General features: G+C 39.4%; 1 protein-coding gene across 1 annotated transcript in view; it reads right to left on the reverse strand.

Moving 5' to 3' along the window:
• Positions 1-13,174: 13,174 nt before the first annotated feature.
• Positions 13,175-15,547, reverse strand: part of ALDH1A3 (aldehyde dehydrogenase 1 family member A3) — a 34,698-nt gene continuing 32,325 nt past the window's right edge. The window contains exon 13 of the mRNA XM_075207666.1: positions 13,175-14,675. Coding sequence (XP_075063767.1) covers positions 14,603-14,675 — 73 coding nt within the window. The 3' untranslated portion in view covers positions 13,175-14,602. The remainder of the gene's footprint in view (positions 14,676-15,547) is intronic.

Genomic DNA, 15,547 nt, shown 5'->3' on the forward strand with positions numbered 1-15,547 from the left:
GAAGCAGGCAAATAATCAGAGACACATTTGTGGTAATTCACAGGAGGGGAACGTTAACTCCTGCTAGTGAAGAAAAGACAATAGAACAATAGCGGCACCTCTGATAAGCCAGAGGTACTGCAGGCCTAATGCAATAAGCAGAGTCCAACATTAGTCCAGTAGACAGGACCTGCAGAGGTAAAGCAGTATCAGCATGGGCGATGCTGCAGTGCAGGCAGAGGTAGATCCTGACAGAACATTTACACCAGCCTTGTTACAAGAGACATTAATTACTACCTTGCACCAGAAATATCATCAGTATTCTACTTCATATTTTGCATTACCTCCGACTGTCATATTGCTGCACAAATAATACTGTGTAATCTTGTGCCGTATCATCATACCACAATTTCTTGTGATATGTGAGATTGTGTTTACTTCCTGTCTAATTTTGAACTCTTGAATCAACTGCATATTGTTTGTCACTACTACATGCCTCTGATTTCCTAAACATGCAGGAAACCAGCACTCATATTTTACAGTATTTATTGAAATATAACATGGAGTAGGCAGTAATAATATCAAAATGCATACTCATCTTGCACATTGGTAGCAATTCTATAGATAGATAATGTAACAGAGTTCTCCCCAGCACCTATTTCCCATCTGTTTTTACTTCCGACCCAGCTCTTGAAGCCCAACAGAGTCCTAATATAATAGAATCAACCATTGTTTCTCGTGTTAGAACAGGCACTATATTAGCACTACAGCCAACAGTGTGTGTTAGATTACTGACTACTAGTCTTGGCAGGTGTGGGCAATAACCTCCAACAGTTTTCAATATTATTACAAAGTATTACAACTGTCCCCATCCGACTACTTCTTAATGCCACCCAGCTGGCAATATTTTCTGGGGAGAACACTGATTAAGCACTAAGAAATTTAAAGGAGAATAAAGATATAATAATATTAAAGCAAGTTGAAAAGGGGGTGTGATTGTGATATTTGATAGGAGTGATTGTATATAAGAGTCTATGAGACTGTTGAATGATGGATCCTCATATAAGATCTTAACTGAAGATCCAACAGAGGAGTATGTCTCTCAATTACAACAGTTATTGGAGAGACAGAAAGGATAAAGAAGAGGAATTTTACAGAAAGATGAATTTCTATATTTATTGCAAAGTCATCTGAAAATCCCAATATTTTACCATTTGCTGAAAGTGCATAAATCCTTAGTAATTTCCACAGAATGCCCCATAGTATCAGGAATTGATCATTAACTGCACATATTTTTATTTCTTAGAAAATATATGAGAGAACTTTCATCATACCTTAAAGATACCACTTCAATGTGAAATATATTGGACAATTTGAAATCAAACTATAGATATACAGGCACTATATGTACACATTTATAAAACATAGGAAAGTTATAGATACTTGTAAGGAGTTTTTTTAAATTAGATCTGGATATTAGTGAGGATTTTATGGGGTTCATTTGTGAACTCATACATTTTACATCATCTCACAATTATTTAACATGTCTTGAATACCTTTATCTACAGATATGTGGTACGGCAATGGGTATGGTCTTTGCCCCCAGCTTCACAAATTTATTTATGGGGGTATAATAAGATACATTTCTTTACACTAATGGTTTATTTAATAAACGTGAAGTTATACAAAAGACATCTTGATGATTGTTTAATAACATGGGATTGGACATCAGCGCAGTTTTCAGGCTTTATGAATTTTATTAGCCATAATGATTTTAACTTGAGGTTCACATCTAATTTTAAAGATGACAAGATGAATTTTTGGATCTTCTCTTAGAAGGCTGTAAAGATAATATAGTTACATGTAGTTATTTTAACCCAGGGAACACAGTGATGTCCATTTTAAAAGAGGTCATCTGTAGAGAAAGAATATTCTATTCTCCCAGTTTTGTTTGGTCAAGAGAAATAGTAATACAGAGGAAACATGTGAGAAGCAACTTTCCTTGTATGCTCAGACGTGTAAAAATGGGCTAACCAGATAAGGTAATTAAAGATACAGTTAGTTACACAATACTGAAAGAAGGGACCTTCTAGTATATACAAATGAGGACCAACAGAATAATGGGCCTTTATAACAAAATATAATTGTTATGAAAAATATCAAAGAAATACATTGAAGGAACATTGGGGAATTTTAAGACTAGATCTCGTTCTGATGGATATAATCGGCCCAACTGGAACAGTCTTTAGTTGACAACTTGAAAAGCATTTTAGGTCCGAGTATGAGCAGGGAGGATGTGATGAGAGTGGAAGGGAGACGCAGATCTTGTGCAGAATGGAGGTGTCGAGTTGAGAGATATTTTGAGACAAGTGAGGAGATGTATGTCAGTGCAATTTTGTTGATTGCCTTGTATGTTAGTAGAGAATTTTATAATGGACTTGTTGAAAAACAGTCAACCAATGTAGACACTGACAGAATGGCTCAGCAGAGGAAGAACAATTTGCAAGGAAAATCAATCTAGCTGCTGCATGCAAAATAGATTGTAGGGGTTTGAGTCTGATTTTGGGAAGACCAGTAAGGAGGGAATTGCAATAGTCAGTGCGGGAGGTGATGAGTGCATGAATTAATGTTTTTGCAGTGTGTTGTGTGAGATATGTGCGTATTCTGGAAATGTTTTTTAGATGTATGTAACATGATTTAGATATAGGGTCGATGTGAGGAATAAATGATAGTTGTGAGTCAACGATTACACCTAGGCAATGAGCTTGCGGGGTGGGAAATAGAAAATCCAGGTAGGTAACTTCTTTTTTGGGTGGGAATAATATTAATTCTGTTTTTGAAAGATTGAGTTTGAGTTGGCGAGAGGGCATCCAAGTTGAAATGACAGAAAGACAGTCAGTAACGCGAGACAACATAGATGGAGAAAGATCAGGAGAGAATAGATAAATTTGTGTATCATCTGCGTAGAGACAATACTGAATTCTAAAGAAGCTTATTATATTAGTTTTCCAAGAGAAGTGTTGTAGCTAGAGAATAGCACCTAGACCTAGGACTGAGCCTTGCGGTACTCCAACTGATAAAGGAAGTGGAGCGGAGGTAGAATCAGAGAAATTAACACTGAAAGAGCGATTAGGTAGATAGGATGAGAACCAGGATAGGACAGTGCCTTCAAGACCTAGGGATTGTAGCGTTTGTATGAGGAGAGAGTGGTCAACAGTGTCAAATGCAGCAGAGAGATCTAGGAGAATTAGAAGAGAGTAATGGCCTTTAGATTTTGGTATGATCAAATCATTGACAACCTTGGTCAGCACAGTCTCTGTGGAGTGTTGACTTGTTTGCTGTAAGAAAGTGTGTGAGGCGAGTCTAGGCAATTCTTACGAGAGGCTTGGAGGGAAGACACTTGATTATGATACACTGAAAACTAGAGATGAGCGGGCTCGGATTCCGCTAATCCGAGCCCACCCGAACAGTGCGGATCCGAACGGGATCCGAGCACTGTTCGGATATTTCCGGCGGGCAAAAATTGAAAACGAGGCTTTGTCGTCCAAGTCTTGCGTCAAATCTCTCGAAGGGTGGGAGGGAGGGCCCAGAACAATTCCATCTTGTGCCTCTTTTTTTGGCATTATGTGCTCAAGCTACCTCGGTGCAACGTTTTGGCCTAAAAACAATATTGTGGGGTGTTCAGAATAGACTGGAAATGAGTGGAAATGATTGTTATTGAATGTTATTGAGGTTAATAATAGCGTAGGAGTGAAAAAAAAACCACAAAACTGGTTTTTAGCACTTTTTATGCTTTTTTACAAATAAATCAGATCCAAAACCTTTCGTCGGATGTTTTGGCAAAACAAATCAGAACCCAAAACCTCAAGCTAATCAGAACCCAAAACCCAAAACACTAAAAGTGGCCAGTGCACACCCTTACTGAAAACGGGACAATGGAGGGAACGTTTTCCAGAATTGTCTTCTGACTTTCTACTTCGTTTTTTGGCCAACTCTAATAGACTGCTTCCGGCAACAACTTATACTCAGATGTCCCTCATTATCTATCATAGAGCCTATTTATCCCCGTCCCGTCATCTCAAATTTGGCTTGACATCTGATCACTAATGTCTGAAAAGTGATTCTCTGATGGCCAACATTGCCTGTGGGACTGCCCATCCATTAAAGGGTTCTGGAGCTGCGTCTTGAGGTTCACAAATGACTACTTGGTGCATTATCTTCACTTGACTGAAGCTTGGGCTATCTTTGGAAACTTATCAAGAGTTATAAAAATATCAAAAGGCAGTAGGTTGAGCTTGTTGGCAGTCTCGACGGCAGCCAGAAGAGTATACTCCAGATGTGGGACCAGATCAACCCCACAGCCCCCTCATAGTTTTGAGACAAACTCTTACATTTATTCCGAATGGATTGGGTGGAAGCTTCCTTGCAGATGGAAGTCCATACCAAGGAATTTTTTTATACCTGTATTCGTTGCTCCACACTTTCCTGGCTACCTTCTTTCACCAGTAATTTCAGGCCTGTCACTGCCATTGATGCCTAGATAAGGCTGAAAGACTGACACAAATAGCCTTACAGCCACTTTGAATAAATATGGTCTGGGAAAATTCAAGACTAAATATCTAGGGTATATTGTTGGAAATGGTTACATAAAGCTTCGAGTTAATAAAGATCAGGCTCTGTAAGATGCCTCTGTCCCACAAATAAAGAGGTACATTAATTTGTTGGTTTAGCAGGTTACTATAGAAGGGTTTTATTACAATTCAGATACCTGTATTATTAATCCTGATTAGCACAGGCAGACCAGAGGCAGAGTCTAACGGATTACCCGGTTTTCACCAAGAACCGCCGCAAGGCGGGATGGGCTTAGCTGCCAGGAATCCGAAGGTCGCGGCCCTCAGGATTGCCTCAGGATGTAACACAAAATCTGAATACTGGAGTCACTAGAGTAGTCAGGCATGCCCGGAACTGGTACACAAATAGATAGATAGCGAGTAGTCAGACACGCCAGGAACTGGTACACGGAGATTGGATAGCGAAGTACATAAGGTTCCACAGACTTGGTCAGATAGGCGATTACTGGTACACGGTTCAGGCGGCGAAGTACACAAGTTTGTTCCACAGACTTGGTCAGACAGGCAATTACTGGTACACGGTTCAGGCGGCGAAATACATAAGGTTGTTCCACAGACTTGGTCAGACAGGCGATACTGGTACATGGTTCAGGCGGCGAAGTACACTAGGGCGTTCCACAGACATGGTCAGACAGGCAGTTACTGGTACATGGTTCAGGTGGCGAAGTACACAAGGTTGTTCCACAGACTTGGTCAGACAGGCGATACTGGTACATGGTTCAGGCAATGAAGTACATTAGGGTGGCCTAGTGGTTAGCACTTCTGCCACACAGCACTGGGGTCATGAGTTCGATTCCCGACCATGGCCTTATCTGTGTGGAGTTTGTATGTTCTCCCTGGGTTGCGTCAGTTTCCTCCGGGTGCTCCGGTTTCCTCCCACACTCCAAAAACATACTGGTAGGTTAATTGGCTGCTATCACAATTGACCCTAGTCTCTCCCCCTCTCTGTCTGTCTCCCTCTCTGTCTGTGTGTGAGTGTGTGTCTATATTATGGAATTTAGACTGTAAGCTCCAATGGGGCAGGGACTGATGTGAATGAGTTCTCTGTACAGCGCTGCAGAATTTAGTGGCGCTATATAAATAAATGATGATGATGATGATGATGATTAGGGCGTTCCACAGACATGGTCAGACAGGCAGTTACTGGTAAACGGTTCAGGCGGCGAAGTACACAAGGTTGTTCCACAGACTTGGTCAGACAGGCGGTTACTGGCACATGGAGATACAGGATATAGGTAGCGGCTGAGGAGAGCTGGGAGTCAGAAGCACAGCAAACAAGCTGCACTGACACCGAGCAAGTGTCAGTGCAGGTCTAAATAGGAAGCAGTTTGAAACTCCCGCCCCAGAGACCCGGTCATGTGATAGCATCAGGAGTCGATTACAGCACTACAGACTGACGCTGAAGCGAGTGACAGGTGAATATCCAATCAGTGCGATCTGAGCCTGGCTGCAGAGAATTGCAGAGAGAGGCACAGAGAGATCATATGGAAGCATAAACTGAGTTTTGTTACAGGTTTGTCTTCATTTTTCTACATTAACAGACCCTTTAACAGATTTGTTGAAAACTTCAGCTCTAAATCATCTCCCAGCTGTCAGAAGTCAATTGGCAAAAGTAAAAAGCTACTCAGTGAAGGTCCGATACTTAGGTCCCCTGACTTTGGTCAACAATATGTCCTGGAGACCATTCTTTCAGCTGCTGGTCTCAGAATAGTTCTGAGTCAGGACACTGAGCAGGTGGATAACTAAGTTGTGCAGCTAGCCTTGAAACTCTATATTAGGTAGTCTTTTTCACTTGACTCCTTGAAAAAGTCATTTTATAAGATGAAACGCGTCGGATATTGTGCAATTGTCTGCTTCTTGTTACACACTATCCAGGTGTGGGGTGCTGCCGGCTGGAATTCACCATCTCATCTGCGTGTGTGAGAGGACAGATAAGCCTACTTTTACTTTGTCTCATGTACGGGCATTTATTACTAAGAGCTGCAGTGTGAGGCATTTTGGCGCTATTTTTAATAAATTTGTGATTTTATAGAACTGAGTGTGTCTATTTATGGCTGCATCACACTATTGTGGCCTTATTTTGAGTTCACAGTCATCTGGAAGCCATCCTGTAAATGTTTGGGAGGAATACTTGGTCTATCCAGGATCGTTTGCGTTTCAGTGTCCAATTATGATGTCACTAGAGGGATTTCATCACTCGTTCACTTCAGTTCATATGATTTGAACTTCTGGTACGGAAATGTTATACTTGTGGAGAATATCACAGTGTTTCACTTTCAATGCACTATGTGTGGCGCCCCCTGCCTTTTGTATTTCATATATATATATATATATATATATATATATCTATATAAAAATATATATGTGGAGCGATCGGATGTAAAATCGATCGGCATAAAAAGTTGCTGGAAAATTCTGTAGTGTGTACCCAGCTTTAGTCTGTGTGTATTCTAGGTCTGCAGAAACAATACATCAATAATTATATTATCAGGTAGACCAGATTACTGTTTAACAGAAGCTATCTTTGTTTACCTAAACAACAGGAGATCTAGCTAGGGGTAGTGTTCCCTCCTCTGTTAAAATCTAGTCAGGCAAGTGTTATGTTTAAAGCACAATGGAATGAATAGTCACCATTACATTATGCTGTAACCATTTATATAGATTGTGTATATTTGGCTCTGCTATGTACATTGCTAGTTAACCACACGTCACAGGCTAAAAATGTGAAACTGTAATATTGTGCTATTAGTTACATCTGTGATTTAAGCAGCTTAATTAGCAAATGTGCATTGTATTTCTATGCCCTAATATCCTAAGACACAGTAGACAGTCAACACACCCCTACAGAGTGAGGCTATTCTGTGGGTATAAGATAGAGCAGTGGAGTTTCAGGGAGGTTGATGAGAAAAGATCAGGCTGGTGTAGGAGGTAATGGTTCCTGCCAGTTGACGGAGGATGGAGATCGGGAGAAGGACTGTGAGGAGCCTTATTCTTCTTCCTTTGGATAAGTTACCCCAGGTCTTGTGAATCTGTGTTTCCGCCAAAAGCGAAGTGACAGTGAATTTCCCAAGTTGGCCATAATAAGACCGGTATTGTATTGTATGTTCTATTCTCGTGTCCATTGTGCATACCTGTAATTGTTACTCCTGTACATATGTTGGTTTTGTGCCTGTTGTTGCTGTTCCATTAATAAAAGCTACCATTGGTTAAGTTGGATATCTGCCTGGGTGTAAGTATTTACCCACGTACAGGGGAGCTCAGTAGGCAGTTCAGCCTTGGTAGACACCATTCTCTCACAATATATACAATAATGTGCAAAAGTTTTAGGCAGGTATGGAAAAATACTGCAAAGTAAGAATGCTTTCAAAAACAGAAGTGTTAATAGGTTATTTTTATCAATTAATAAAATGCAAAGTGAATGAACAGAAGAGAGTTCAAAATCAAATCAATATTTGGTGTAACCACACTTTGCCTACAAAAGTTTTAGGCAGGTATGGAAAAATACTGCAAAGTAAGAATGCTTTCAAAAACAGAAGTGTTAATAGGTTATTTTTATCAATTAATAAAATCATCAATGCATCAATTCTAGGTACACTTGCACACAGTTTTTGAAGGAACTCGGCTGGAAGGTTCTTCCACACATTTGGAGAACTAACCACAGATCTTCTGTGGATGTAGGCTTGCTCAAATTCTTCTGTCTCTTCATGTAATCCCAGACAGTCTCGATGATGTCGAGATCAGCTCTCTGTGGGGGCAATATCATCACTTCCAGGACTCCTTGTTCTTCTTTACACTGAAGATAGTTCTTAATGACATTGGCTGCATGTTTGGGGTCCTTGTCCTGTTGCAGAATAAATTTGGAGCCAATCAGACGCCTCCCTGATGGTATGGCATGAGGGATAAGTACCTGCTTGTATTTCTCAGCATTGAGGACACCATTAATCCTGACCAAATCTGCAAATTCATTGCTGAAATGCAGCTCCAAACTTGCAAGGAACCTCCACTATGCTTCACTGTTGCCTGCAGACATTGATTATTGTACCTCTGTACAGCCCTTCGGTGAACAAACCACCTTCTGTTACAGCCAAATATTTCAGATTTTGACTCATCAGTCCAAAGCACCTACTGCCATTTTTCTGCACCCCAGTTCCTATGTTTTCGTGCATTGTTGAGTCGCTTGGCATTGTTTCCACGTCATAGCTTTTTGGGCACAATTCTTCCATGAAGACCCCTTCTGGTCAGACTTCTCCGAACAGAAGATGGGTGTACCTGGGTCCCACTGTTTTTTCCCACTTCTGAGCTGGAAGACTATATTATTAACAGGTGATATTGATTGAATAGGGTTTTTATCTGTGCATTATTTTCTGAGTTTGCATTCCTTCTATGTATTGGACATATCCTGCAGTGTCTTGTCTAGTACAGCAGAGCAGACCTACACCCGTTTTCATCACCACTTGTATTTTCACATCCACCCCTTGTTGAACACAGATGTACATATAACTGTTCAACGTGCGTTTAAAAAAAAAAGCACATTACATTAATTTTGCGTGCCTTAATAAATGAAGCCCATAGTGTAAGTGTTAAAACAATCAGCTCTATTAATGTCAATAATTCCATGTACTTAAAACATAAGAAAGAAATGGTTTATCTGGAATATGTGATCTTGTTTTTTCAATGTATCCCGATTTTTCAATTCTTTTCTGTTGTTTATTGACAAGCACAATTGAGGACAGCTTAACTGTAGGCTCTTTTCTTATATGAAATAGAACATGGAAATTCCACCCACAAAATATCAAAGCTATTCTAAAGAAATGACAAACCACACAGTGGCCAGAACATGTGAATAATAATTTTCCAGATATTTATTATGCACATGTTAAAAACCCTTACATTGAATATAAAATAGTAGACCTATCTGTAACCATGCTGAGATGCTGGAGAATGTAAAGTGTGTGTTGATGCTCCTGGTCCAGACTGGAAATAACCTCACTGGTATCTCAGAAAAGTTTGTCTATTCTAAACAGCCAGGTGATACAGCAACCAAGTATGACCAAAAGTGGCCTCCCACACGTTAGTTTGCTTTTATTAATACTTGGTTACTGTATAAATACTTGGTTATCTGTCTCTTTCTCTTGTTGACGAAAATCTTACAACTTTGAGGTGTTCCTGCACTTTTGTCTCTGGAACATAATGCTGCTGTAATCCACACATTTCTTTTTCCTCTGTTTTTGCTCCAAACACCATAAAAGAGACTGTACTTGGTGATATAATCAAACTCTCTCATAGTGACTGAGTCCACTAGAGGGAGACCCAGGACCACATTTTTTATATTGACTATAGCTCAGATGTCTCTTTCTCTAAAATAACTTTACCATCAGCATGAGTGTGGCATAACCTGCTTTTGTGAAGTATTAAACAAGATGAAGGATAAAACCATAAACAAATTTGTGGTGGATACTGTGTGGATTACTAGAGCAATCAGCCCTGTGTTGAACAGGCTTGGACTAGCTGATATTATAACCATACTTACCTACTTTCTTCAGCTCCCTTCCGGGAGCCAGCCAGTGGAGGGGGGCGTGAAGGGGCGGGGTGGCCGAAATTGCGTCATTTCGGCCCCGCCCCCTGTGACGTCATGACGCAAATTGCGTCATTTGACAGCGGGGGCGGGGCCAAACGCCGCGATTCACCGGGAATCGCGGCGTTTGGGATCTAATTCTGCCCACTTCACTAGGAAGTGGGGCACTTCCTAGTGAAGTGGGCAGAATTCGGGAGATTGCCACACTCGCCCGGGAGTCCGGGAGACTCTCACAAAATGCGGGAGTCTCCCGGACATTCCGGGAGAGTTGGCAAGTATGATTATAACAGGGGAACCAACTCTTAGTAGAAAGCATGGAATGTGTAAACACTCTTACTGTGCTGAAGTTACACATGAATACCTCTAATCGGTCTCTCCGGGCATAAAGGGGCAATTCATTTGGGTGGAAGCGTTGGCACATGTGCAGTGCATCAAAACGCACTTTTACAAGATGCAAATGAATTTACACCGAACTCTAAATCAGGCTGTTAATGCTAAATCACAAAGCACTGCTTTTAAGTTATATTTTTATTTAATGCAGCAATAAAATGTTCTTAATAATAATAATAATGCTGAATACTATCTGGTGTAAGATAAAATTGGTTAGACATTTACAACAATCTACACAGCATGCACAACCTTTTATCTGTAAATAGCAGCTAATACTTACAGTCAAAGGAGCCAACCTTATACAATTATTGGGGTGCTCATGATAACCCCCTCCCATATAACTGAAAAATTACATCCATAGATATGGTTAGTGGTAGCAGCACAAATACTCAGAGCTGGCTCCTATCACTGCAATTATCAATGTTGTTGCAAACTTCACAAAGACACTTGTTTAAGTTATTTGTCTATCTGAAAATTCAGTCTCTTCAAGATGACTTTAAAAGAACAATAGAAGACATTGGGCAGTATTTGCGAAGCAAAGATTCTCATCTGCTCAATGCAAAAGCAGGTTTTGCCATATTGTCTAGATTTACAATGAGGCACATGGGCTTACGGTGCAGGGTGGCACCATCGGCACAGAAGCCGATGTGTGAGTATGCAGAGAGGAAGAGGAGAGGAGAAGAGCACGGATGTCCCACGGGCAGTGTGGAGATGAGGCTACACTGAGCAGAATTTTAGGTGGCAAACTGAAAGGTTTATTTTACTGTAACAGGTGGTAGGAGGCTGGACTGGGATGTGATGTTTACAGTTTTGCACTGCTGGATTGAGGAAGCATCTCCAAGCCGTACACATTGATGTATGCTGCTGGACCATCCGGGAGCTCTGGTGCAAAACCAAAATGTGCTCATTGGCTGCACTTTATAAATACCCTCCTGTGTATTCAACTCACAAAGTAGTTCATTTGCTATTTTCTTCTCTGTGAGGTGCTGTTGGCTACTGCTCAGTAATACAAATGATGTGTATCATGGCATTGACAGTCTCAGACAATTACAATACAGTAAGGTGTCATTGTTATTAACACGTAGTTATGTAGTGCCAGCATACTCTGCACACTTTAGGAACAAACACAATACTAAAACAAGATTGGGTATTAACAAACATAGAGGTCAGAACCATAAGAATACATAAACATCATATAAACATGAGAAAACTATAAGACCTACATCACACGACTTGAAGCTTGCGATCTGCACCTTTGTCACTAAAGCTGCGTTTTGGCTGCCTGCGAGCATGACGGTAAACTAATACTGAGCACTGGAACTATTTTGTAAAGCTAACTGTATTATAACACAAAGGGATTACTTATGTCATCTATGCTGATGACACGCAAATCTATCTTTCCTCCCCTAACCTCTCTACCGCTGTCCTAACCCAAGTATATAGCTGTCTCTCTGCTGTAACCACCTGGATATCACAGCGCTTCCTGAAACTCAACATCTCCAAAGCCGAGCTCATCATCTTTCCTCCTGCCAATGTTGCTATTCCTCTCAATATCTCCCTCTTGGTGGACATCACTCTTTCTCTCTTTCTCCTGTCACCCAAGCCCGCTGCCTTGGAGTCACCCTTGATTCAACCCTCAGCTTTACCCCTCATATCCAGTCCCTTACCAATTCCTGCCACTACTGCCTCCGTAACATTACGATGATCCGTCCCTTCCTCTCTTGGGAAGCAACCAAAATCCTGGTCCATTCACTCATTTCTCGTCTGGACTATTGCAACCTCCTTCTCACTGGTCTTCCTCGCTCTCGCACTTCTGACCTTCAATCCATACAGAATGCTGTGGCTAGGCTCATCTTCCTCTCCCACTGCACCTCTTCTGTTTCTCCAACCTCTGCAACCTCTAATTGGAAGCTGATTAAGGAGATTTTTCAATTTGTTGTTATAATAATAATAATAATAATAAGAGTGGGACATTTAGGTGGAGTTCCTAATTATTCTCTAACTGTGTGGTTCTTGGAATATGATTGATTCTTGTGAAAGTGATTCCACATTAAGCACCTAAGAATAATATACTTTATTTATTTAAGTTGATATTTAAATTTATAGTTTTGCATGTTTGGGATTTTACTTATTAATATTTGATGTGTTCGGTGTTCTGTTGTCTTCTGCTTTTTTAACATTTGACTGGGAAATCACTGATTCTCTTTGCAGAGCAATATCCACTTGATTTATTAGTGTAAGATTATAGTCATGTGTGCACCTATTCTTTATTGATTCTACAAAAAGATAGCTAGAATCTGATTGGTTGCTACACCTCATATTTTCCTTTTTACAGGTTTTAGTAATTCTACCCCAGGGTGTGTAAAAGAAAGGTGTTTTTCTCTGCATATCAAATGCACATTGTTAATGAGGATCATAGAAGGAAAATGAAATAAATGATTTTGTAAAAGTATCAGGAAAGCACATACGAATCAATAAATTAATCTGAAGGAGAACCACAAGTTTAATTTTTGTCTTTACAAAACCTCGACATTTTCAAAAATATGTGAAATTTAAACATTATATTTCATTAATTTTGCACTAAGAAAATACAAAAAAAAACATATAGTTGATTAACTGCATTCTATTTCATAAATATATATATATATAATCTTTATATTTTACTGGCTCATAGAATAAAAAAGGAATACAGTTAATCTTATCACAATATAAAATATTCTGTACCCAGAATGTACATATTAGTAGCAACATTTGCAGATATGTGACAATATTGTTGGTGTATACAATTTTGAAAAAAATATTTTTTTTTCCAAGTCTGCTGGTGTTACTGTGTACAAACGTATGAAACAGACCATTCATTGGGAAAATTATAAAGATATAGCAAAAAAAAAATATTATTTACAAATAGGAAAATGTAACTAAACAAAAATAAAAATATAACTATTAAACGCCATATAAGAGGCATTTATCTATGTATATATCTTACCTAAAAAAACTTAATGGTTTCTGTGTTTGTGGACAGGAAGCTGCCACGCAGATGTCTTCTAAATTCCGTGCCACTGTGCTGAATATGAAATTTCTACTATAGTCAGTTCTTTGCTTTGATTATTTTGCTTATCTGAAATGTAAACCGCTAATAAAATAAAGTTGTAACGTACATTACTGCTAAAAGGGCGACAGACTAGCCACAGTGTGGACCATGTTGTTTTATTGAGCTCTTGAGCATTTTTATTTTGTAGCCTTTATTTTTAGGTAGTTGGGCCTAATAAGACTCTTTAGCAACCTTGTTCAATACCATGCGGCTTCCCATACTTTTACTTCCACCTTCAGATGGCTTGTGTATGTACCTTTTGCATTGCCTTTTTTTTTTTTACTTTGTAGCTTCCTTTTGTAAATACCACATTATCTATAAATGTTCATTTTTATTGGCCTAAAATCCAACACAAAGCTAAATGGTGTACATTTAAAAATATAAAGAACATAGCAGATTTGTGTCATCAACCAGAGAAAAAAAGTCAACAACCACCTGATTACATAAATTCATGTCTGAAAAACACAGGAGGAAGGCAGAGAGGTAAAGCATTGTACTTAGTAAAAGTATCAGGATTGTGTGTACAAGCCTGTAAAATAAAGTCATGTGAAGGTGGACAACACATTTAAGCAACCTTGACTACCACAGCTGTTTCACTTTGTAGGATGTATTTGCCCTTTTGGCTGATCTGCCACTACTGCAGTTTTTAACCAACTCTCTCCAGTAAACAAATAATAAGTAACTTTTAGTTTAGTTCCACTTTAAGAAGAAGAAAATACAAATTATACCAAGTGCTCTCAATAGTTTAAAAATTTTGTGACCTATACAGCGCAAGAGATAAAAGCTGAATCACAATACTTCTGTTGGTTTGGTGAAGACATTTCTGGAATGGTTCATAGATTAAGAACATTTCACAGGTTTAATGGGTTTGTTGTTGCTGGGCCCTGTTGGAGCTGAATTACGCACCAATTCTCCACCAGCCTTTCATTTTTCTCTTCAGAGCTTCTTTGTTGATAATTTGATAGTGACTGTTTTAACTTCTGTGTATTCTGCTAGAGCATATTCACCACTACGAAAAGAATGGTTGTTAATAGGAGCAAAGAGCAGTTGAACAATTGATATACTAGAGGTCTGCCACATACAAAGCAATCCATTCGTTTGGCACAACCATCTAACAACCGGACCTGTGGGAGGCCAGATTCATCATAACTGAACCAATCTCATAGTTTGTCAAGTCATATTTAAAAGAAACCACCGTGAGGGGCCACAAGACACTTTGCAGTACTTTTAGACTGCTGACCATACACACAGACTGATATTGTCATCAACAAAATTGACTGTCCTGAGTGCCCAAATCCAGTAGAACTGAATATTGGTCATGCAAGGTGATCATTTTCTAGGCATAATATATTAAGTACTTACTTAAAATAGAGTTAAGTTTCCTAATTAGACAGTTTAAGACAAGAACATAAGCAGTTCTCTACCAGTTATAATGAATAGCATTTAATAAGGTCATGGCCCTGTTTGACTATCTACACTGTGCCCAACTAAAAGCCACCCAAAGAATTCCTTGTGGATAAATGAAAGGCATATGTACTTTTATCTGCCGGGATCCATCTACTCCATGTACATAAGGTGATTTGTGAGTGTGATGTCTCAAACTTGAGATTTAGTTTGAATGTGAAGCAGATGGAATCCTAACACTATACATTTGTATTATAGATGAGGTATTAGTCCTGAAATCTTCTCAGTGTTCTAATTTAGAACGCTATCAGTAGAGGCCTGGTGATGGGTCACAGACTTACATTGCACTCATATACCAGAATACTTGTGTGAGGCATGTGAAGAGGGTTATTACTTTACCACCATTCCTGTATTTAATGTATTATTCACATTCCAGGCAAGTATATGGTAAGTAGACATATGCACAAGGCCATTATC

Source organism: Mixophyes fleayi, chromosome 4 (genome assembly GCF_038048845.1).
Source record: "Mixophyes fleayi isolate aMixFle1 chromosome 4, aMixFle1.hap1, whole genome shotgun sequence".
Lineage (NCBI taxonomy): Eukaryota > Metazoa > Chordata > Amphibia > Anura > Limnodynastidae > Mixophyes > Mixophyes fleayi.